Below are 24,388 nucleotides of genomic sequence, written 5' to 3'. Positions count from 1 at the left end.
GTGCGCCCGCGCTCCCCCAGCTATCACGCAGGCCCACCTCGCGATGGTCGGTGCCATTATGGCGTAGGAGGGCGGTGCGGTGGTGGATCCGAGGAATATTACTCCGAAACCGACCATCCACCCCCTATATAAGGGAGGAAAGTGGAGAACACACACCATTCACCTTTTCACCATACAACACAAGAGCACCATGTAGCAAGAAGAGAAGAGCTTCATTCCTATTCTTAGCTCTAGCTATTTGTAGTGTAGGGAGTGAGAGGGAGTAGAAGTGGAGAAGTACCAGAGTTGTCGGCTACCTCCACTAGTGTACTCGGGGCCACTTGTAAACTTAGCAGAAGGAATGCCAGGAATTGTCGGCTCTTCCACACTTGTACCTCTATGATCTGAATACTACTTGGAGTATAAGGTTCGTGATTATCTTCGGTGTTGAGTTGTACTGTTGGTTAATTTTGTTCATTATTTGCTTGTGGGTTCGTCGTTCGTCCTTGTGGTGAATACTCTAGTGGAGGGCCCTGATAAAAGACGGATAACCCTGATCAACACTAGAGTAGTAGTCGATAGCTTAGACATGGTGTCTAGGCTAGAGGCTACCTTTGTTTGCCTTGTACTCGACGGTTGAGGGGTAGGCAGTAGGTGATGATAGCCCTGTCTCCGCCTCGCTACCCGAGCTAGAAGCTAGAGGTACCTGGCAAACTAGGTATAAGCCGGTGCCCGAAGTAAGTCTATAGTGGCAAAGCTACCTTAGTGTAGGATCTTTATCCTTAGAAGCCTCGCTACCCAAGCTATCTTTCTTCTTATTATCCTAAGTGAACTAGCCAAGAGACCTATACACATCCATTTCTTGTGGAAATATGATACCCAGAATACTTCCAGGTGAAATGCTATAATGGTAATTCCATGCGCTTGCGGATTATTTCTGTATGCGTTAAGAAATACCAACAATTACGGGGGACAAACATGACTTTCACCATCTGCCACCTACCCCTCAACCGTGGAGAATAAGGCAAACGAAGGTAACCACCACTACTAGATTTCAACCCTATTGCCACATGATGCCCTTTGCAACGCCATACAAAAATTGTTGTAATATGGGTGTGTTTGCATCATTTGTCCAAAAAGGTGGCAACAGGGGACTGTGTTGCCACAAAAATTGTGCATTGCAATATTTATGTTCGCCGTTGCAAGAGGTGAGCCCTATGGCAACCCTTTTTTTGAAAAGTGTTGCTATAGGTTCAAAGTATTGCCATGACGACATTGCGTTGCATTAGTACTGATTGGTGTTGCAACTGTCTGGTGCTCTTGCAACCATACAAAACAGTGTTGCACTACTACACAAATGATTATGCAAGACACCCCCAAAACTTAACCGAGGCGGGCTCCCATTTTGGCCGTCACGGTTAATACCTACGATTAACCGAGGCGGACATTTTTGTTTACCGTGACGGGCACTTTTGCCCACCTTGGAAAATTGATTTTCCGAGGCGGGCACACTATAAAGCCCGCCTTGTAAAATACAAGCCCAATTTTGAGCCCAGGCAGCCCAATATCATGCTCATAGTATATATACACGTAACAAGTCTTCTAGGGTTTCAGCCCTCGATGCCAACTCCCTCTCAATGGCCCTGTCTCCGCCTCCCTCCTTTCTCCTCTCACTCTCCTCTCCTCACACTCGCGATGCTGCTCTCCTTCCTTCCTCTCCACTACGGCCATTTCTCTCGCCCCTCCACTCCTCTTCGGCGTGTGGCGACGCGTCTTGGCGCCTCCCCTCCTCCTCCCTCACCGCAACGGCATGGCGCCTCCCCTCATCCTCCCCCGCCACATGGCCTTGCGACACCCTCCTCCCCCACAGATCTGGCAGCAGCGCCCTCCAACGATCCGGCGGCGGCGACCGCCTCCCCCACGGATCCGGCAGCGGCGCCCTCCACCTCCAACGATCCGGCGGCGACGACCGCCTCCCCCACTGATCCACCGACGGTGACCTCCTACCGCACGGATCCGGCGACGACAACCTCCTCTTCCACGGATCCAGCGGCGGCGACCACCTCCCCCATGGATCCGGTGGCTGCTCCCTCCTCCCCCACAGATCCAGCGGCGGCGACCTCCTCCCCCACGGATCCGACGGCTGCGCCCCCTTCCCCACGGATCCGGCGACGGCGCCCTCCTCCTCCACGGATCCGGCGGCGTCGACCTCCTCCCCCATGGATCCGGCGGCTGCGCCCTCCTCCTCCATGGCTCCGGTGGCGGCGCGCTCCTCCACAAATCCAATGGCGCATGGCTCCCCAAGCGGCGGATCTGGATCTAGGGTTTGTAGTGGGCTCACCGGCGGGCTCCGAAACAGGCCTGTTGGCGGGCTTTTGGCTTTTTTTTGTTTTTTCTGATTCATTAACCACGGCGGGCAAAAAACGCCTGCCACCGTTGTCTGGGATTAAACGTGACCTTACGTTTGTGGCGGGCGGCTTTGCCTGCCACGGTTAATGTAAAAGGCATGCCAACAAAAAACATTCTGTAGTAGTGTTGCTATCGCCTAAAATTATTGCCACAGTGTTGTTGGGTGGTAATATTTCTCACGACCATTGCCATAGGTAGGCTATTTATTGCAACTAAATTTCCAAGACGATGCAATAGTTTGTTTCTATTGCCATAGTTTTGGTATGTTGTAATATGTATCATGACCATTGCAATAGGTAGACCGTGTATTGCAACTAAATTTCCAAGGCGATGCAATAGTTTATTGCTATTGCCACAATTTTCTTTGGTTGTAATATTTATCACGACCATTGCAATAGGTAGCTGTTTATTGCAACTAAATATCTAAAGCGATGCAATAGTATGTTGCTATTGCCACGAGTTGGTTTGGTTGCTATAAAATCCTAGTGCCGTTGTAATATTCTGCTGCAGGAAACACCTATATTTCGTGGACTTTAGGTATAGCAGAAGAGCCCAAGACTGCAAACGAGTCATCTCAACCAGCAGCTTACAAGAACTGTTGTCGCCCTTCAGTGCCGGTCCTAGGATTTTGAGGGCCCTCCGGCGAACTCGTGATTGCCCCTCTCGACAAATAGTTTTTTAAGGTAACATTCTAAAATTCTAACACCTGACCTAAATTATAAGAAAAACATGACTATATGAGTACAAAGTACTAGACAAAAATTGAACAAGGAAAAAAAAGGGTAAAGTACACTTTACAACCCTCAACTTGCGCCGAAGTTCGATTTTCAACCTTCAACTACGAAACCGGTTAAGAAACACCCTCCAACTATCAAAACCGGACAAATTTGGTCCTCGGCTGGTTTCAAAAGCGGTTTTCTATTTTCGGGAGACGCCGAAATTTTATATTATTTTTTGAGCATCTTAACATCCTCAAATGAAAAAACTCAAAACTACAAAATTGTAGATCTCATTGAGAGCTACAACTTTGGCATAAAAAGTATTTTCATTTAACTCTATACAAATAATATATTAGTGCTCTAATGCGGCAAGCGCTAGTAGACGATTATTATGGTGCTGAAATTTTATATTATTTTTTCGAACATCTTACTGTCCTCAAATGAAAAAAATTAAAACTATAAAGTTGTAGATCTCATCGAGGTCTACAATTTACATATAAAAATTATCTTCATCCGACATCGTATTGAAGGGTTTTCTATTTTTTGAAATTTGAGTCTCGTCACGCCACATTATTGTTTTGTCGCGGGACGAGATTAAAATTTCAAAAAATAGAAAACCCTTCAATACGATGTCGGATGAAGATAATTTTTATATGTAAATTGTAGACCTCGATGAGATCTACAACTTTATAGTTTTAATTTTTTTCATTTGAGGAAAGTAAGATGATCAAAAAAATAATATAAAATTTCAGCACCATAATAATCGCCTACTCGCGCTTGCCGCATTAGAGCACTAATATATTATTTGTATGGAGTTAAATGAAAATACTTTTTATACCAAAGTTGTAGCTGCAGTTTTAAGTTTTTTCATTTGAGGACGTTAAGATGCTCAAAAAAATAATATAAAATTTCGGCGCCTTCCGAAAATAGAAAACCGCTTTTGAAACCAGCCGAGGACCAAATTTGTCCGGTTTTGATAGTTGGAGGGTGTTTCTTAACCGGTTTCGTAGTTGAAGGTTGAAAATTGAACTTCGGCGCGAGTTGAGGGTTGTAAAGTGTACTTTACCAAAAAAAAAACTAGGGCCTAGACAATTTGGACATAAACTTATTCAGAACTAAGATTCACAAATCACAAAAAGAGCAGAAGGCAATAACCAAGATCAGATGTCGTCGTCTTCGTCGATCCCTGCCTCAGCTGCCTGGTCACCGCCGTCGTCTAGAACGCCGTCGTCTGGCTTTTGGAAGACTGGAACTCGGGCGTCGGTGTCTCGGTGATCTGCGCTGGTGATCGCGTGGTGAACTGGTGATCGGCGCTGCGTCTCTCGCAGTCTCGCCGTCTCGCCAGAAGTCCGGATGTCGCGACTCGCGATCGCTATGTGCACGTGTGCGGGTGTTGGCGGCTCGGCTCCTTGCCTCCTGGAAAGAAAGAGACCGACGACTCCTTTTGCTGATGGGCCGCTGCATCTTCTCATTAATTCTAATAGACTATAGCTAAAGGGTATGGAGTATTATATATTTAGGCTTGGGCCCCAATCCCACGAGGGCCCTCGGCCGTCGCACCTCCTGGCCCACCCTTAGGGCCGGCACTGTCGCCCTTGACTCTTGACGTCTATTGACGTGGAAAACGACGCGACGGCACACGGCACCACACCCACATCGATCGATCAAGGGATCAAGATGCTCCTCAAAATGTAAATATCTGTTGCATATTACATCATCTAAATGTAATTGTTTGATATAAAATTACTAAGTGATATATAAATTTCATTATAGAATTAATAAAATTTTTCAATGGCAGAATGACAACAGAAATATATTTGCATGCCCGTACATATCTCACAATCATCTGCTTCGATAATCTATTAAATATATAGAAATGGCATGTTTAATGTATTCAGCTCCTCTCTTGTCATGAGCTGTCTTGGTCCTATCAACTATCTAATCAAGTGGTATCAAGTAATTCTTTCTTTGTGAATACATAGACAATTTGAAGCATTTTCTACCATGCGTTCCATGTTGCATTGGCCTATCCGCTACAGTGAGCACTCAGTGACCAGAAGATCGTCTACTGCAGGACTAGATCGTCCACTGCAGAGTCCTGCCTCGAGCTTGAAGCCTATTATCCAATTGGAAGGCTGCGACATAGGAAACTATTAGTTGATCAGTACAGTACACATAGAAATACCAGGATGAAATTGCAAGAACTATGGATCAATGGCATTAGGTGATAGATGCCCATACTAACGCTACGACAACATTCTGGTCTATACAAATTAGAACAAAATATATGCAAGCTAAAACAACCAAAAGATGATTTCCCTGCATATGATTTCGGAAATCCTTTTTAGTAACTTTGACTTAAATATCTTGAAAACAAAAAATTAGAATGTTATGCCTCGCTACAGAAAAAAAAGTATTTCCCAAACTGGCACTCTCTGAAATTACATTCCGATGTTTTCCTTTTTGAACAATTATTACATTGCACCTCCACTAATTATCATATAACCAAATATCACTACCGGAAACGTCAAATTTACCGAGTGTTTTTACGTTTGCCGAGTGTATTCCTTCGGGCACTCGGCAAACAAATTCTTTACCGGGTGCTATACTAAAAACACTCGGTAAAAAAAAAACACTCGGCAAATAGTGTAGTTTGCCGAGTGTCAAACAAAAAACACTCGGCAAACAGTAAGTTTACCGAGTGTCATAAAAAACACTCGGTAAAAAAGCATGTTTGCCAAGTGTCCAGAAACCACACTCGGCAAACCCAAAAAAATATAGAAAAAAACCCGTCCGCCCCTAAAATCCGCCCCTCCCCTCCCCAGCCCCACTCCTCCGCACCCGCGCCCCGGCCTCCCCTCCCCAGCACCCCGCACCCGCCCCTCCCCTCCCGCACCCGCCCCCTCCCTCCCCTTCTTCTTCACCGCCGACGCCGGCCCCTCCCCTCCCTCCCTCCCCTTCTTCTTCCGGCGGCCGCGGATCCGGCCCCTCCCCTCCCTCCCCTTCTTCTTCCCCAGATCCGGCCCCTCCCCTTCTTCCCCACCGGCGGCCGCGGATCTGGCCCCTCCCCTCCCTCCCCTTCTTCTTCCGCCGTGGATCTAGCCCCTCCCCTCCCTCCCCTTCTTCTTCCCTAGATCCGGCCCCTCCCCTTCTCCTTCCCCCCCGGCGGCCGCGGATCCGGCCCCTCCCCTCCCTCCCCTTCTTCTTCCCCGCCGGCGGCCGCGGATCCGGCTTCTCCCCTCCCTCCCCTTCTTCTTTCGGGGACCGCAGATCCGGCCCCTCCCCTCCCTCCCCTTCTTCTTCCCCGCCGGCAAGTAGCTGGGATTAAAGTTCTGGTTTCTTAGGGATTGTGATTTTTTCAGGGGCAGCTAGTTTAGTTTTCAGAGTCAGCGGCTAGCTATTGTGTAAAATTTTGTAATATATCATAGTAACGCATTTTAGCCTGTTACCTTGATGGCTTGATAGTGTTCTGTAGTTGTAGAAGAACAAATCTTTCTAGTAATTTTTTTCTTCTTTTTATCATATATGTTTCTTATAACTGCAGGCAGTGTTTCGTTTTGTCTTGGAGTGCTTGATACAAGTATTTTATTAAGTTTCTGATGTAATTTATCTGCTATGTGAAATCTAGAAACTTAATGTAAGCTACTGATAAAAAAATGGACAATTACTAAAAGACCTCTCTTAGCAAAAATCAGAAGCAAAAGTAAAACGGATACCTTCCAATCACTACAACAAAGCTTCATTAGAATGAGACATAAGCTGACATAAATTTGTACTTATTTAGAGACTGATATATGACATTATGACTTGTCTTAAATTTGTAACAATAGGAACTTGATCATAGATTAGTTAATTGAGGGTGTGGAGTTAAGACTACCTAGGGTTTGATTCCTCATCAAGGAGAAATTGGATGCCCTATTTCTTGTTAGGAAGATGCTTTGAGTACAACAACTTGAATACAACCCGATTACAACCATGCATCTAAACCATTCAACGCATTTGATAGCTTTCTATATATCTAATTGATCTTTGATCACTAGATCTTGAGTAGTACCGAAGTTCTACTCTTTGTATGAGTAAGAGATCTTGGTATAAAATGATCTTTTTTTAAGTAAGGAAATGCTTTGAGTACAGCTAGAGTATAGCATATAAACAATTCAATGTAGTTTTCATCAAGTGATCTTTAACTGTTGAATCTTAAGTCAAGTCCGCCTCATATGGTTATACATATAGCAGTCCTCTTCTTGTTAATATATAAAGGAGTCTAGTTTCTTCTTTATTAGGTTAGTTTCTGCTTTCAAGTTTGCAAAGACAGTTTAAACAGTGGAAGTTCGGTTGTTTACCTTAACTTTGTACTGATTATTTATTTATATGTGTTTAATGGGAAAACCTGACTTGACTTGTCTTGAATATGTAATGATTATGATTATATATATAATTATATAAAGACAGATATAAAAAATTTCAAATTTGTTCTGTTTTTATGCAGAATTTTTTTAAATCTGACTTTTCTTCTGAAGGCTGAGGTGCAACCACAAACCTCATGGAAACAGGTGATAATTTACTGATAATATAAACAAATATCTGAGTATCTGAAACATATTGGCATATAATTATTATTGTCTAGTCCTAACAATTGGCTTATTTAGCACAAGTTGTTTTCCTCAGTTTCATATATATTGATCTAGAGATGCTTATTTTTGTGAAAGGATGAGAAAATTATCAAACACCACACTGAATATATGGTGTGGAACTGTGGTTTAGTTCGAAAAGTTTATTGTCCAAAGTAGGAATGTGTAACTATTCTAGAAATAAGTCATGAATACTTGTTTGTGTATTTCAATATCCGATTGTTGTAAAAAATGTTATCTGTAGTAGCTTTTCAAATTAGTATTGTAGCAGATCATGTGCTAACAAAGTGCAGTAGATTTCACCAGCTAACGATTTGTCATCTAGATTGTGTAAGTAGAGAATATAATAAAAGATTATACATCAGAAACGAATTAGTTTTGCTGGGCGGGACAGCTAGTTATTGGTTGCTCTGCCTATGCAGAAATGATTTTGTTTTTGAAAAGGTTAGTTCTGGTGACTACTTGTTGGTTGCTTTAGCCATTCGTGCGTGTACTTAGAAGTATCATCATAACTTATATGCTTGTGAGCTAGCCATTCGTGCGTGTACTTAGAAGTATCTTCCTAGCACTTGTTGCAATAGCATTGTGTTTTTAATTGTGCCTTTGTTACCTGCTGTTTATTGCAGTAGCCGTTTTGCTTCATGTTGGACGTACTCTCCTTCACTATTTTATTTGTAACTCATGGCATGAAAATTTCTGAGTTTGTTACTGCTAGTTTTTCTGAATCGACATTTTTCTCATCTCTCTTTTCCAGCAGCTTGTGCCCATCTGTTCCTTCTATGTCTCTATATGTACAGCAGTGATAGTCGTCAGTGTTCATGCCTTCCCTGGTTTTCAAATAGCAGCAGCAGCACTAAGACAAGGTAAGCATCCTGCAGATTCCTCTCTAGTGCGTGCCTGGCTTTGCTCTAAATTTGTTTCTGTGCAGCAGGTCAGTCCATTTCCAGTGAGCGGCAATTTGTTCTGGCAGCTGGCAGCCTTGATTTTCAGATCAACAACACAAGGTATTCTTTAACAACAACAGCTGTAGCTATCAACTTTCTTAACCTGGAGTTCGCCTGCTCCGAGAGCGACTGTGGCACCATCCAGGGCACTGGCGGCTGCGCCCGGCCAGACGAAGGCCTCCTGTCGCGGGCGCGGGTGGCCATGAACGCCTACTACCAGGGCCGGGGCAGGAACTCGTGGAACTGCTTCTTCAACGGCACCGGCCTCATCACCATCACTGACCCCAGTGAGTAGACTGCCTTGCTGTGAATGTGAGTGTCTCGTTGCTTGTCAACTGTGTTGGCGGGCTGACATGGCTGGTGTTCTTGATTCTTGCAGGTCTTGGCACCTGCAAATATGCTTGAGATGGATGCATGGGAGGAAGAGGGACTGCCGTGACGCTGAACAATGGATCTGAATAAGATTGTAGGGATGATTGTTTTTGTTTGTTATTTATGTCCATTATGTGAGCAGGAAGTATCCTTACCTTACAGAATCAGAGCTGCTAGAATTCCAATCAAGACCTGCAAATATTTTTTTTCTTTAGAAAATAGGTTTGCCGAGTGTAATTTCAAAAAACACTCGGCAAACAGTAACATTATGCTGAGAAAAAATATTTTTTTTTCTTTGGAAAATGGGTTTGCCGAGTGTAATTCCAAAAACACTCGGCAAACAATAATCCTTTGCCGAGTGTATTTTGGAAAAACACTCGGCAAACCACTTTTTTTTGCCGAGTGTCAAATTTGACACTCGGCAAACCATTTGCCGAGTGCGCGATAAAAAACACTCGGCAAATAGCTGTTTGCCGACTCTGTAGATGCCGTGTGCTGTTTGCCGAGTGTTACACTCGGTAAAGCCTTTGCCGAGTGTTTTTTGGTCTTTGCCGAGTGCCTATGGCACATGGCAAAGTCCCTGTTTCCGGTTGTGTATATAATTAAAAATATATATTGTAACTTCTAAAATTCTTTTTTACTATATTATATACAATCTGATCTCTCAATTGCAGTAATACCCTTGCATTTCTATTAAGAAAAACAACACAAAATAAAAATAAATGAGGTGTATGGCATTGACAGAACAGGACTAAGAAGCTTCACTATAGGCTGGTGATTAGCTGCTTTGTGGGGTGTTGGCAATGACAGAACAGGACTAAGAAGCTTCACTATAGGCTGGTGAGAAATGCAGACAAATTCAAAGCTGGTTAGTTACCATCCTAAAAATTACAACACCATCTACACAAGAATCTCTGGGTTACCTTGTCCCAGATCTTGCCTTTAACAGTTTTTTGGCCTTCCTCTTGGTAAGTCCCATCAGCATTCACCCAAAAGTGAGGATTCCCAGCACATTAGACTCCTGCCAACTGAAATCAAACATTTCCTTTTATTTTTTTATAAATAAAATACAGATAGCAACATATGTCAAGAATGAGTAGTAGAGGGTTGAAACCGGATTTTTGTCAATTATCTAAAAAAAGTGTGTGAATATACGATTACAAACCTTAAGCATTTGAACTTTTGAAGTTCAGATTTTGTAATCTCTCGCCCATTAATAAATATTCCGGTGTTCCCGTTGCTTGCTTTTTGATCTAGAGAACCCCCAACATTTAGATTTGTGGTGATTATGCAATGTGGTTTGTGTCCCTCCTCGAATATTTTCAGTGAAAAGTTTGTCAGAGTTGACAGTGATAACTTATTATAGATTTGTATAAGAAACAAAACAGAAGTGAAACCAGGAAGAGAGATAGCTGATGTGGAAAAGAGTTGAATTGACTGGGAAAAATTTGCTAACTAATTAGAGGTCCAGATAAGGGAAAGATCCATTGCAAAACTTTACAGGCAGAGGAAGAAGTCGAGAGGTTTCTACAGAACAGATGGAACCAACCAATCTGCAGTAAAATGCAGCCAGGCAACAACATAACCCGAATCGGTAAATAACAAAACGACCGAAGCACACAACTTTTTTTGTTTTATTTAATGGTGCCTAGGTGTTACCAAGAACCAAGAACGAAATCCCCGGCAACAATTGAAAATATTCGATTTTTTTCTTAAAAAAACAAAGTGCGATTTTGAGGAGGAAGAAGAAAACGAGATGGATAGGAGAAGAGGAATGAGGAACAAGTCGAGGCGAGGCTCTCACGGATTGCGCGAGGATCCGTTCCATGATGATCTGCGACGTGGCCGCAGACGCGAAGGAGAAGGAGCTCCCGGAGGCGGCGGCCACCCCGCACACGACGCCCCTGTCGTTGAGCTCGCACGTGGCGTCCTACGATGGGGCTGGCTGCGAGCGCGGTCAACGGCGGCGGCAGCGGCGCGAACGCGCGCCCGGAGGCGCTCCAGGTGCCGGCAGGGGTGCATGGATGGACTTCAGGGTCTGGGGCGGTGGCGGCGGCGGGTGGATGTCGTGCGGGACTGGGGCAGCAGCGCGGTGGGTGAATGGAGTGGGTCAGGTACTACGAGATGCCAAGACAAGAGAGAGGTTTCCACGGAGACTCGGTGCATACGGTTTCCATGCAATTTTTTTTCCCTATTTATATAACGCAGGGAGACCAAAAAGTGCGCGTCCCCGCAGGAAATGAAACAGCACCAATCGACGCAGATAACGAAGCGACGCCAACCGCCGCACTTGCTCAATCTCTCACGCTTTTCATAAAAATCAATTAAAATAATTAATTAACTAATCAATAATAATTAAATCTAATAATAAAAATAGTAACATATACATATATAATAACTAGTATATTGTCCGTGCTAATGCTACGGAACACATTAAGGACAAACTTGACTGACACAAATATGCACATGCGACCCCGCACGTGCACGTATCTAAAAATACATACACAATAAATAAAATAAAAGCCATCAAATCCTGAACGTAAATTTGTACCTCTGACATTGAAGCAAGTACTTGTGCTGACAGTTGATAAGGCATTGATCAATAGAAGTATTTGAAAATCCATAAGCCATGTGAATATCGGTGATGCACTTCAAACAATGCTACGGAACACATGAAGAACAAGCTTGACTGACATAAATATGCACATGCGACCCGCACGTGCACGTATCTAAAAATGCATACACAATAAATAAAATAAAAGCCATCAGATCCTGAACGTAAATTTGTACCTCTGACATTGAAGCAAGTACTTGTCCTGCCAGTTGATAAGGCATTGATCAATAGAAGTATTTTGAAAATCCATAAGCCATGTGAATATCGGTGATGCACTTCAAACAGAAATCCAGTCTCAAATTCAGAACCACATACCATGCACTATCAAAACTCCAAAACAGAAATCCAGTTTGGAGGCAACAGCACTGCTAACAACTGCAGAAAGGTTTGGTGCAATCTACCCCATTGTGCTCTCTACAAAATCAAAGCACTTTTTTTCTTTGCTGCATCAAAGGGTAAGGGCTCCGTCACATGCTTCAATGGGTTTGTCCAAATTGTCTTCAGAAAGAGGCTTCCCACTTGTTGATAATGTTGTCACTGAGATAGCCATTAAAATCCCAGAAGGTGAAAGCCCTTCCAGATCTACAGGTGTTAAATCCATTGCATTTCCAATCTTCTTGACAACACATCTCATAATCGATTGGAAGATGAACAAGGGACTCCAGTTCAGGAAACTTCAATTTACAGATTATGATTATTTCATTCTCAATATCTACGTACTGATAAAGCATTGCAGTCAACAATAAGCTGGTACTCTGGATCCTCCTCCAGGATGGAACCTTGATTATAGAAGTCAGTGCCTTTGTGAAGTGGATCTTCAATTTTCTGCAAACAAACAATGAAGAGGGAAAAATTTTACAGCAGGTCAGCTGGCGTGCACCACATACCATTCAAGCAGATATTTTCATTCGCATCCACACACACTGCTATATCCCATGGTCCCTCTAATCTACGTTAATTACAGTTGCTCAAATCATATAGCTTTGAGAGAACAAATCACGTAGCTTAGCTTTGAGGGAAGGGGAGTATGTAGTACCTATTGCCGTAGCTTTCAGAGATCAAATCATGGTTCCAGTGAGGAGTGGCTGCTGCGACGAGCTCTGCAGGAAACAGCGTCCGTGCGTGAGGCCATGTGGACCAAGATCAGGCGCAAGGCACCAGAGCCAGCCGCTTGCCGCTTCACGCCACTGCCCAACTGAAGCGGCGTGACGATGTTGGGGGGCGGGCCGGCGGCGCCGGGAGACGGGCCAGCGTAATCCCTGTGCGGCGCAGGTGGGATGTGGCGCACGTGGAGGGAGGCGGCCTCGTCCCCGGCGGCGGTGGCGCAGGCCTAGAGCACGAGCGGCGCGATCGTACCGCTCGACGCGATCTCTTCTGGGCTAAACGACGTCGACCGCGAGTTGCGCCGATCGGAAGAGACACTTCGCCAAAGTTCAGGCGGTCCCCGCAGTCCGAAGAAATCAGATGCCTTTTTGGTGCTTGTGTCAATCTGACCAAGGTGCCCCCGCCCGAGGGAATATTATCGGCCGACTTGGTAACGATGTAAAGGGGGAGGAGGAAGATAAAATGTTTCCACTTGTTCCCATTTCACTCCCTTGTTCGCTATTTGAAAGTTCAACAGCCCAATATATGCTCGAAGATTTCGGTCAAGAGCAGTGTTATCCTAGATGCTAAATGCTAAACGGTCATCCACCCTCTGTTTAGCGTTTAGACGGTTTAGATGATCGACTAGACGGTTTAAACGATTTGCACTGTAGCAGCATATATATATATATATATATATATATATATATATATATATAATTATAATTATAATTATAATTTTTTATATAAAATTTTAAGCGTAATTTGAGGCTTTAGCATAATTGCACAACTTGACATAAACAATAAACGATTATACATATAATCATACACGTAGTCATATAGACATCATTTAAATAGCACCCAAAATTCCACTTCACACGCAAATCTAATTTTGTCCACCCAAAAAGTTCGTCTAGCACCCAAACTTTCATAGTTTATCGTCTAAACGGCCATTTAAACACATGTTTTGGCGTTTACACATGTTTAATCACCGTTTAATGCCAGCGTTTAAACTGTTTTTTTTTACCAATTTGACCGTTTAGACACGTTTAGCGTTTAATTCAGCAACTAGGGCCTAAACTACACGCGCACCCACTGTTTAGCATTTAAACGCGTGTAGACGGCCGTTTAAACGCGTTCAGGCGAACACTGGTCGAGAGCAACACTAATCTTTACCAATTGAGAGCTAGGCCTCTCTCTTGAAGAAGAACTTGATGTGGATCCGATCTGCAGCCTCCTGGACTCCTGGAACAGGGAGTCGTACTTTTAAACCCCTTGCATTGCCTAATTGATCGGTTAGATGGATTTAGGTGTCGAGAGAATTAGCTTAATCTCGAAATCACATTTGATCTGATTTATATACACGCTGTGGACCGAGGCTGGCTCCAGATAACCCTTGGGGTTGCCGCCGATCGCGACAAATGATCTAATAATTTGACACTAACAGGTGGACCTTTTACTTGTGTGCCAAGTTGATCTTGGTTAGCCAAGATCACATCCAACACTCCTCGGTCACGTCGGCAACAGACTTGAGTAGTCGGATCATCGCCCGGCAACGCTGTTGGCGCTTCTTCTTTCATTGCTTCATTGCACATACTGCATCCATCTTCTCTTTTCCTTCAAACTTCAAAGGCAGTAGCAGACCTTGATAAGAAATGGCCCGGAGATCAACAAGCGAAGGCGCGCCTTCTTGTGGGCAGGAACGCAATCAGTCAACGGCGGAAAATGTAAGGTTGCTTGGCGAACTGTGTGCAGCCCGACTATTCACGGTGGGATTGGGTGTCACTGATCTCCGCTTCTTTGGGTCCGTGCTCTGCCTTCGCTGGGAGTGGCTGATGCGTGTTGATCCTGAGCGTGGCTGGGAACGGCTGCCGCCGTGCGCTGAAAGGCCGGTAGCAGCAATGCTGGAGGCCTCCCTGTCTATCGTCCTGGCCGATGGTGCCGCTGCAAGGTTCTGGACGGCAGGGGCGGATCTACAGTAACCCATCGGGGTCCGCCGACCCTGATGACCTTCCGAGAACTCCGAATACCCTCTGTTTTCTCACCAGCTTGGACCCCGGTAAAATTAGAAACTGACCCCGACAACTACAGCTCAGCCCATTCATTTGCTAAAGTCTAGGAAGCCCAAAGCCTGTTGCGTGGACATCGATCAGTCGTAGACTCAACCAAGCATCGCAACTATGCAGACCCAGAAGCGCAAAAGTCATCTACTTGCCGATCTATTCCTCTCGGCCTCTCCCTGCATGCTCGCCAACTAGCTTTCCAAGCCAGACGCCTTATTTCCAAGTTTCCTTGGGTAAGTGAAGAGATGAAGTCCTCTTCTTCACAATGAAAGTAGCTCAAGCAGAAAGCAAGCAAATACAAAGGATCACCAAGACGTTGTTTTTGCGCCTATGTTCACACTTCGTTCCTGCTCAACAGCTGTGCTTTTTAGTTAAAACAAGCAAATTCGTTTGGTGTAGTTGAAATAACGGAATTGGAACTTGTTTGGTCAAGTAACGGAAACTCAATCAAACTCATAATTGTGTCAATGGAATATTTTCCTTTTTGTTTGAATATTCACTTAGCACGCTTAACTTCGGAGTTCTGATGGGATCCGGTGACGATTCAATCTGGCATCACCACCGACCCGCCCGGCAGCTATGCATCTCCGCCTTCTGCCGGTGACCGGTCACCGGTGTCACGTTCAAGCCTCTCCGCTCGTTCCGTCCTACACCTTTGGAGCCTATATAGGTACACCAAAATGTCAAATCTCTGTTAGTACTGACGCATGCAGAGATGCCCCTGCTAGTACTTGTTCACTGCTCACGTTGGATCTTAAATTTTGATGTTTTCTCAGTTGATTAATGTAATCAGAATTCAGAAGCAAACTGCAGTAAAGAGTTTTTTCTATTAGCAAATAAGGATTGAGTATAAAAATTTGTTGAGTCGAGCAAGATATCAGGTAAGAAAAAAATCTGATTTCTAAAAATTTAATCATCGTTGCTTGCTTTACCTTTGGTATATCGATTCCTCAAACTTGTACTAGTTCCTATTGCCACAATATAAGTGGAAGGGTACTTTTTAGTAGTGAAATTTGTGAAGATAGATCTATGAAATCATATTGGGTATGAATTTATGAATGATTGTGTCATTTGCTTTGTGGAACAAGAGTCTCTTGATGCAATCCCAAATGATTTTTGTCATAGTTTGCTTTGAGAATATGAGAATGACCGTACCTATAGAGCAAAATTTGAGGTAACCACTGTTGTAAAGAGTTTATTTTATCATTATAAAATATATTGCTAATTTTATTCCTCCATATGCCGTCATTATTAATATTTGTGCCTATGTTTATTGACCATAGTGTTAGATTACTATAGATTTTGGTCATATGAGTATGTGCTGACTGTCGACCCCAGTGTCAATTTATTCTAGATTTGCCACTGCTGGACGGACATCTGGCTGCCGGAGGGTTCCCTCAAGGTGGTTGCGCTGTCGCTTTTTGCAGTGGTTTCAAGGCGTGGGCAGAGTCACCCGGTGAAGGAAGCATTGTTACAACGCCGTATTGCCGGATTCTCAACCAAAAAAAAAAGACCCATCTCGCATTATGCCGCTGAAAGAAGCTCTTAACAGTATTGTGATGCCATTTGTGCAGTCGGCCAACGACCATGCCGAGTAAACGACGCCTGTCATCAAGTAATCGGCCAAACAACTACATACATGCAGCCGAATTACTTAAACTAAGCCATCAATCACCAAATCATTTTTACAGGCAAATTTGGCTATTCGATCTGTTCGTGTGCGTGAAATGCTGACACGAGCCAAATTTGAGTGTGGGTAGCATGTTCCGGCTGGTTTCACTGAAGTGGTCGCCGGCGCTCCTGATAGGCCGTGGCTCATCGGATTATTATTATTATTATTATTATTAGACCGAGAATGAACGCGCACACGACCGACGACCTCAATCAAACAGCTTACATGATGCATGCTGCTGCTGCTGCGACAATAATAAATAGATTAAACAAAGACAGCACACTACGGGACCAGCAGATCAACGACAATGGGCAAGCAAACAAACAACAAATAATTAATCAACCAATAAGTAGCCGACCCAATGTGTCCATCATTTCTTGACCTTGTTCCCGCGTTTTGTCCTCCTGGGTCTCCATCATTTCTTGACCTTGTTCCCGCCTTTTGTCCTCCTCGTCATCGTCCCCTGGTTCTTTGTCTGCTGGCATCTGAAGCTTGTCTGCCAAGGTCTTGGCCCCTCGGAGTGAGATGATGAGCCAGACGTAGGAGAGGAACTCCCCACCTTCTCCCAAGCTCTTGGCGTGCAGGTAGCCCCTGCACATGCTGGCGGAGTAGCAGAGCATGCCCACCCACACGCGGTGCATGAGCTCCCACCGGGTCTTCTCCTCCTGGATGCCCAGCAGCTCCTTTGCGAGCATGCAAGCGTCGTTGATGATGGCGTATTGATCATTATGTTTGAGCCTGGCTGCTTTTTCCATGATCATCTCTAGGATTGCGTCATCGAATGGTTGCTTCTCTCTGAGATTAGGCCTAAAATCTCTGGTGCCTTCCCTGAAGATGCGCTCCATGTGCTGCGTGGCTTCGGTGAAGAGATGCTGCCTGCTGCCGGCCATCAGCATCTCGGGTCGATGAACCAGGAGGTAGGCCATGTAATTGGATATCGCCTCCGTGCACACCTCACGAAGCACCTCGGCACGCGGAGGCCTCCAGCTGAAGTGCTTCGGAGGCCTGCTGCGGAAGCACAGGTCGGTGGCGATGTGCCAGATGAGGACGCTTGCGTCGAATGGCATCTCACGTAGGCTTTTCCACATCGTGGTGCCGTGGGTCGCGTATGGCTTCAGCAGTCTCTTCTTTTGCTGCTCAGTCCAGAAGTCCGTGCTGGTGAAGCTTCTGTAGCTGGAGAAGTCGGCGTTTTTTACACTCGTCGTAACACGCGCCAGTTCTGCGGAGATGAAATCCGAGACAGTGCGGTACAGACTGTGATATTTGCCTTCCTTGTAATAACCAAAGCGCCTGCTATAATTCTGCAGCGACCCGATCACCGGTCGTTTCATTGTCCGGAGAACCGAGTCGACGAGGTTAAACCCTGCAATGTTCTCGCACAATGCTGGAAGTTTTGTTATGAACATGAGCCTGTACATCAGCTCACTGATGAGCAGCCCAAAGACATCCAGCACCGCGGTGAAGCACAGGAGGACATACGTCGTCTTCACGTCGGCTGCGCCGTACCCATGCTTGCGGCTCGCCGCGAAGAGCATGATGGCGGCGATGTACAGGGACGGCACCAGCATCACATGGCAAGCCAAGTATGCGGGCGTGAAAATCACATTTGCTCTTGTATAGATGATCCCAAATGCTTGCCGCACCAAGCGTTTCATCATCGTGTTGTCTACTGCATTCGGCTCTTCCAGAATTTCCTGCCCGTCCCTCTGTGGCGCTCGTGTCTCGAGAGTGACTTTAGCAGCGTACAGCGACTGGTCGGAGAGAATCATCTGGACTTTGTCTCCTTGCGACAGGATTGGCACATCGCCTTCCGGCAAATCTTTCCAGCATCTGTACCTGTCACCTAACTCGGTGAAGCACCAGTCCCATCCGCCAGGGCTTTCCCTCTTCCCTCTCATCACCGACGACATAGCCACCAGCCGCTTGATGCTGGCCCTCCTCAGAGCCCACGGCTTCTCGATGAAGCTGATGATGCCAATGACGAACAGCAGGATCGCTGACAGCAGCAGCTTCCTGTCGCTCGAGTCGGGCCATGACTTGTAGAAGGAGTACACGGCGACCGTGACCTGGGACACCATGGTCACGGTTTGCCGCGTCCACAGCTCGTTGTCTTCGATGGTGTAGGCGGTGATCTCCTCCCGCCCGCCGAGGTAGACGAGGAGGAGAGGAGCCCACAGGACCTCCAGAGAGCTCCCTTTGGTCCCGTAGTCACAGCCGCCGCCGCTGCTGCTGCTCGCCTTGGCGTGGCGATTGAAGAGGGTGGCGAGCGCGTAGATAGCCAGAGCATCGGCGCTCACGTACGCCGCCCAGATGGAGAATCTGAACAAGCGAGGGATGGTGTAGTTGCGCATGGGGGCTGCCAGCAGGAGGAACCACTGCAGGCCTAGGCTGCCGAGGATGAGGATGCGCAGCTGCCACTCGTCCCACCATTGCTCAGCTCTCAAGATGTCAATCATGTCTACTAGTAGCTTAATCAGCTCCTGATTTTTTCTGTCTATATTTTTGGGAGTGGCACTAGCTACCACCACTCAAGTGAGTGTTTGTGTGTCCAAATGTGCCCTGATGTTAGACCTATATATACTGATTAGGCGATTACTAGTGTTTACTAATTCTTTCATCCTAAATTGTAAGTCATTCCAAGAATCTTGGAAAGTCGAAGCATCCTCATCCTCGGCGTACGTGAGCATCTCGTCCCGCCATTGCACAGCTCTCAAGTCAATCATGTCTCTGGGATGATCTCCCCTAGTAGCAGCTTAATTAGCCCTTAATTGATGTGTCTAAGTAGCAGCTTAATTAGTACCACCACTCTCTCTCTCTCTCTCTCTCTCTCTCTCTCTCTCTCTCGTGTTTGTGTGTCACTGCCCTACTTTATTTCTGTTATTAGTATCACACACTTTGTCAAAAACAAAAGAAAAAAGGAAAAGAAGAAAAGAGAAAAGCCGTCACACTCTCTAGTAGCTGCTACAACGTTGTTTCTATACGTTGCTTCTTGCTGCCCGGCCCTTAGATGTCGCTGGCAAGATTCCAAAGTACTCACGTATTAGAGACGATAAATAACAGCTTTGTTGTGAGTTACTCCTGTCTCTGAACTTCCCCGCCTTTGTGCTTCCCTCCTTTCGTGATGGTCACAGTATTAATTAATCGTCCAACCGCGCGCCACAAGTGCACTCAAATTTTGGGCCACTATCCAAACATTCCCTCAGTGCCTTCAATTCCTTCAATTCGACAGTCGAAAGAAGAATATTAGTCACAAGTCCTCCAATTCTAATTAGCTAGCGTTGCCCGGCCGTCCAGAAATTCAGAGACAAAAAAAGAAGAAAGCTAAGCGAAATCCTTGAGATATATGGTTTAAATCCTTAATGTGCGTCTCTTTGAGTTTCTTGTGTAAAACCGCATGCGTTCTCCTTAAGGCCCTGTTCGGTTGTTCCGGAACGGGTCATTTCAGGCTTGGAACTATTCCTCCGTAGTACAAATTTGTGAAGAAAGGGTTGGGCTAGGAACCAATCCCATGTAACCGAACGGAGCCTAAACGATATACCAGTTCCCGTGCTGAATTTTAAAAAGAAAAAAGATCTATACAAGATTAAAGTGGAAAAGTCTTTTCATTCGCTACCCTTTGCGTGTCATGGTGATAATTAAAGTTCTCACGTCTTACAGATGCCCTCCTTTAATTTACTTTTGTTTTTTGAATAAACTAACATTGTCAGTACATATATCTGTTCATATAGAAGAAAATATAAACAAGTAATGTGGGAGGCTATCTGTCTGTGGGTTCGTCGCGCACACTGAGTAATTAGAATGTCAATGTATGGCACTACTGGAGACGCGCTCTTTGCCGAGTGCCTGGGGCACTCGGCAAAGGCCCTATTGCACTCGGCAAAGACTTTGCCGAGTGCCACACTCGGCAAAGAGCAAACGGCAAAGCCACATCCGGCGAAGGGTTCTAACCATCCTACGTGACAACGTGCGCGAAATGTTCTCAAATTTTTACCATAGCCTCCACATGTGATGTAAAGATGCGTCACCAAGTTTCATGATTTTCGAACTTCGTTTGCATTTTATATAATTAAAAAACACTTCACCCGCAATTTTGTCGCCATGTTTCGTGCGTGAGATGTTTGAAACTTCGGGCGTGCTCCTGGAAACGGCCTCAAAATACAATAAGTAACGCGAATATCATTTTTCCACTCGTCGAATTCCATGATTCGATGCACCTGCAGTTCAAACTTACATTTTTCGGAAAAATGCAATTAAATGAAATAAATTAAGGATATATAGCAAAAAGATCGAGAAATGTGCCAAATTTGAGGATGTACTTCAACTTAATGTGTAAGGGTTAAAGAAAAAGTTTGGAGGCAAAAAACAAAAAACAAAAAAAACTTTGCTGAGTGCCCAACTCTGGCACTCGGCAAAGACTCTTTGCCGAGTGCCTAACGGGGGGTACTCGGCGAAAGCTGACGGCAAGTACCCCCGTCAGCTCTTTGCCGAGGGCCGTCCTTTGCCGAGTGCCCGGCACTCGGCAAAGAGGGTCTTTGCCGAGCGCCGGTCTTCGCCGAGTGCCGGTCTTCGCCGAGTGTCTGGCACTCGACAAAGAGCTCTTTGCCGAGTGCCCGACATTTAGCACTCAACAAAGCCGGCGACACTCGGCAAAGCCAGGCTCTCCCGTAGCGTAGGTTTCGGGGCCAAACACTCCAGACACAAAAAAGGGTTATATCCTAGCTAGTTCGGGCTCGCGCCCTACGTGCCCCCTGGCCACCCCTGCCTGGTTTGTTGTTAGCCGATGCAACACAAAACCACTTACTTGTGCATGGACACCAACATCATCACTAAGCCTTTACGCTACCACGTGATCAACACACTGACGCGCCATTGTGCCTCCACACCACCTCCATCGTAGAACCAACCACCATACACCACCGTCGCCGCCTCTGTAGCCCTCACGTACTACCACCGCATCATTGCGGGCACAACCAAGCCGCTTGCACCCTCCGATGCCCAAACTTAGCCACCTTCCACCCATGGCCTTCTGCACCGTGGCTTGTGCATACTCTCAACCACCCATGCATGGCCGCCACATTGAACACTTCCATTGCGCCTGCACACGTGCCTCCTCATTGTAGCACATCTGGCGTCCTCAAATACCCCCCCAAGTGTGTCCACCTCTATAGCAGCTGCAGGACACCAGCCAATGCCACCAGGTTTGCCAACTCTAGCCATCACTCGAAATTTGTCAACCGAATCTTACACCAACGTGCTAGAACAGCTCTTCGCCAACGTGAATCCTTGATGCCATCACTACTACACAAATGATTTTGCATGACAGCCCCCAAAACTTAACCGCGATGGGCAAAATGGGTGACCGCCACGGTTAATACCCATGATTAACCGTGGTGGACATTTTTTATTTACCGAGACGGGCACTTTTGTCCGCCACGGTAAATCGATTTACCGAGGCGGGCATCCAATAAGGCCCGCCATGGTTAAGGCCGAGGTCCACCAGGCCCAAGCCAGGCCGGTTAGCCGTCTTCGGGTATAAATACGAGAAGTTAGGGTTTCCAGTTTCAATCATTCATTTCACTCGCTCTCTCCCGTCTCCTCCTCGGCACTCCTCTCTCTCCCACATTTCCCTCCGCCTCGGCACTCCTCTCTCTCTCTCCCACCGGCCCTCTTCCTCCCCACGCGAGGTCCCTAGCGACGCACCCCCTCCCCTCCCATGGCGGTGCTCAGGGCGCGGCGTCATGCGGCGTGCGGCGGCGCGAGGCGCGAGGTGACATCGCGGCGAGAGCGTGGCGTGGGCCGCGGGGTGTAGGGCCACGACGGCGGATCCGGCCAGGATCGACAAGGAGGAGAGCCACCGCGGCGGATCCGGCGAGGATCCGGCCTCCTCCTCTTCGGTCGCGGCTGATCCGGCCTCCTCGTCCTCAACGTTGGTTGATCCGGCCTCCTTCTCTTCGGTCGCGGTGGATCCAGCCTCCTCGTCCTCAACGCCGGTGGATCCGGCGTCCTCCTCCTCGGTCGCGGCGGATCCGGCCTCCTCCTCCTCGACGCTGGTGGATCGGGCCTCCTCTTCGGCGGCGGTGGATACAGCCTCCTCCTCCTCGGCGCCGGTGGAACCGGCCTCCTCCTCTTCGGCAGCGGCGGATCCGGCCTCCTCCTCCTCAACGCCGGTGGATCTAGCCTCCTCCTCTTCAGCGCTGGCGGATCCGGCCTCCTCCTTGTCGACGCCGGTGGATCCGGCGTCCTCCTCTTTGGCGTCGGCAGATCCGGCCACCTCCTCGTCGACGCCGGTGGATCCGGTGTCGTCCCCTTCGGCGCCGGGGGATCTGGCCTCGTCCGGGCCCCTCCTCCCCGGCGGGTGTGGGCTCACCATCATCGGCAGCCTAGATCCAGATCCAGGTCCAGTGTGGGCTTTTTTCTTTTTTTTTGTTTATTTTCCTCTCGCAGTTTTACGTGGCGGGCGGTTTCCATTAACCACGGCGGGCATACCCCGTCCGCCTCGGTTAATCACGATTCACCGTGACCTTCAAGCCGAGGCGGGCGCAGTTGCCCGCAGTAGAAAATGGAAACTGCCCGCCACGTCAAAGAATTTTGTAGTAGTGCATGTCGAGCGAACCATGCGGCCGGCCAACAAACTCATAGGTACGTCATTCTCACTAGGACATGCAACCGTTGTGCTCATGCCAGATCTAGCCAGGGGGTGACAGATCTGCACCTATGATCACCAGATCCGAGGGTGGGTCCACCAGATCAACAATGTACTAGTCTGTTTGAAGCCCGCAGGTGTCGTCTGGCGAGGATGCCCCTTGCTTCCTTTCTTGCTGGTCCTTCGGCAACCATCTCAGGTGATGGTGAGGGAGGACATGGATGGAGGACAACGGCCTGGCTGTGCCGCTATTAGGGAGCCACTCGAGATTCGCTTGTTGAGGTGACACAGAAGCGTTTCTTTTTTTCCTTTGAGGGGGCACTGCATGCCCGGTTTTATTTCTCATCACGTTATTCCTGTCGCTAAGTTTGCATATCCATGCTTGCGCTCTTTCAATTTTTTTTGAGGAAATAGGAGGGACCAAGGTTCCTACTTTGCACACATTCACGATGCCTTGTATCATTTCAATGCACTTAGGATGTAGATTAAAAGGATCAAGATGCCCAAGAGAGGGTGTGAATTGGGCTAATGTAAAATTCTCGCGAAATTAAAACCTACCATTTAGCTCATTTCACCCCATTGTGCCTAAAGTGTATCTAGCCTACCGCACAAAGTTTTGCAACCTAGTTCCAACCCTAGTCTAGCATGGCAATTCTAATAATGTAAATGCATGAAAGTAAACGGCACAAAAGTAAAGGAGAAGGGTTAGGAACATGGTGATGTTTTCTCCCGAGGTATCGGAGAGTAGACACTCTCTACTAGTCCTCGTCGGAGCATCTCGCAAAAGGTGTTGCTCCCCCTTCATCAGTGCAAGGACCAAATGCTCTCTACAGGTTGATTGTTCGCCATCCAGTACGGTGAATCACCCACAACCATTTACACCATGACTTGGGCCTCTAACAATCGCCACCAAGAGATCACCATGCTCCACTACACCACCAAGCCGTATATAGCACTACTACATAAATGATTTTGTGAGACAATACCCAATCATTAACGGAGGCGGTCACAAAATTCAACCATCTCCTAAAATACCGTAGGATTTTCGAAGGAAAATGTTTTATTTACGGAGATGGTCAAAAATTTCCCATCTCCTAAAATGGATTTATGGGGTTGGACACACATTGTTCGTCGTCTAAAATGGATTTACAGAGGTGGATGTCTTAAGAGGCCCGTCTCCAAAAATGGCGGCAATTTTCAGAGACGACCTCTTATGAGGCCTGCCTGTGTTAATGTGGCCGAGCCCACTGCCTGTTGGG

General features: G+C 46.6%; 3 protein-coding genes and 1 long non-coding RNA gene across 4 annotated transcripts; all 4 read right to left on the bottom strand.

The window, feature by feature from the left end:
* Positions 1 to 1,663: 1,663 nt before the first annotated feature.
* On the bottom strand, positions 1,664 to 2,230 carry LOC136506925 (uncharacterized). Its single transcript, XM_066501809.1, has one exon. It carries the CDS (start codon positions 2,228 to 2,230, stop codon positions 1,664 to 1,666), a length of 567 nt encoding a protein of 188 aa, XP_066357906.1.
* A 2,728-nt stretch (positions 2,231 to 4,958) lies between these two features.
* Positions 4,959 to 13,156, bottom strand: LOC136507951 (uncharacterized). The gene is made up of 3 exons (XR_010771798.1): positions 10,220 to 13,156; positions 9,978 to 10,082; positions 4,959 to 5,242 (listed from the first exon to the last, which is right to left on the bottom strand). It is a non-coding gene; the product is annotated as an uncharacterized lncRNA (long non-coding RNA).
* A 3,668-nt stretch (positions 13,157 to 16,824) lies between these two features.
* Positions 16,825 to 18,942, bottom strand: LOC136506924 (uncharacterized). The gene has a single exon (XM_066501808.1). The coding sequence runs from the start codon at positions 18,940 to 18,942 to the stop codon at positions 16,825 to 16,827; it is 2,118 nt and encodes a 705-aa protein (XP_066357905.1).
* A 3,113-nt stretch (positions 18,943 to 22,055) lies between these two features.
* Positions 22,056 to 22,856, bottom strand: LOC136506923 (uncharacterized). The gene has a single exon (XM_066501807.1). The coding sequence runs from the start codon at positions 22,854 to 22,856 to the stop codon at positions 22,056 to 22,058; it is 801 nt and encodes a 266-aa protein (XP_066357904.1).
* Positions 22,857 to 24,388: the final 1,532 nt, after the last annotated feature.

This window comes from Miscanthus floridulus, chromosome 15, assembly GCF_019320115.1.
Source record: "Miscanthus floridulus cultivar M001 chromosome 15, ASM1932011v1, whole genome shotgun sequence".
Lineage (NCBI taxonomy): Eukaryota > Viridiplantae > Streptophyta > Magnoliopsida > Poales > Poaceae > Miscanthus > Miscanthus floridulus.
Note: the sequence above shows the minus strand (reverse complement) of the source record. Positions and strands in the feature narration are given on the sequence as shown.

Excerpts from the sequence above, each read along its gene's own strand:
- LOC136506923 (XM_066501807.1), bottom strand. The coding sequence starts at position 22,856 with ATGGTGAGCCCACACCCGCCGGGGAGGAGGGGCCCGGACGAGGCCAGA.
- LOC136506924 (XM_066501808.1), bottom strand. The coding sequence starts at position 18,942 with ATGATTGACATCTTGAGAGCTGAGCAATGGTGGGACGAGTGGCAGCTG.
- LOC136506925 (XM_066501809.1), bottom strand. The coding sequence starts at position 2,230 with ATGGAGGAGGAGGGCGCAGCCGCCGGATCCATGGGGGAGGAGGTCGAC.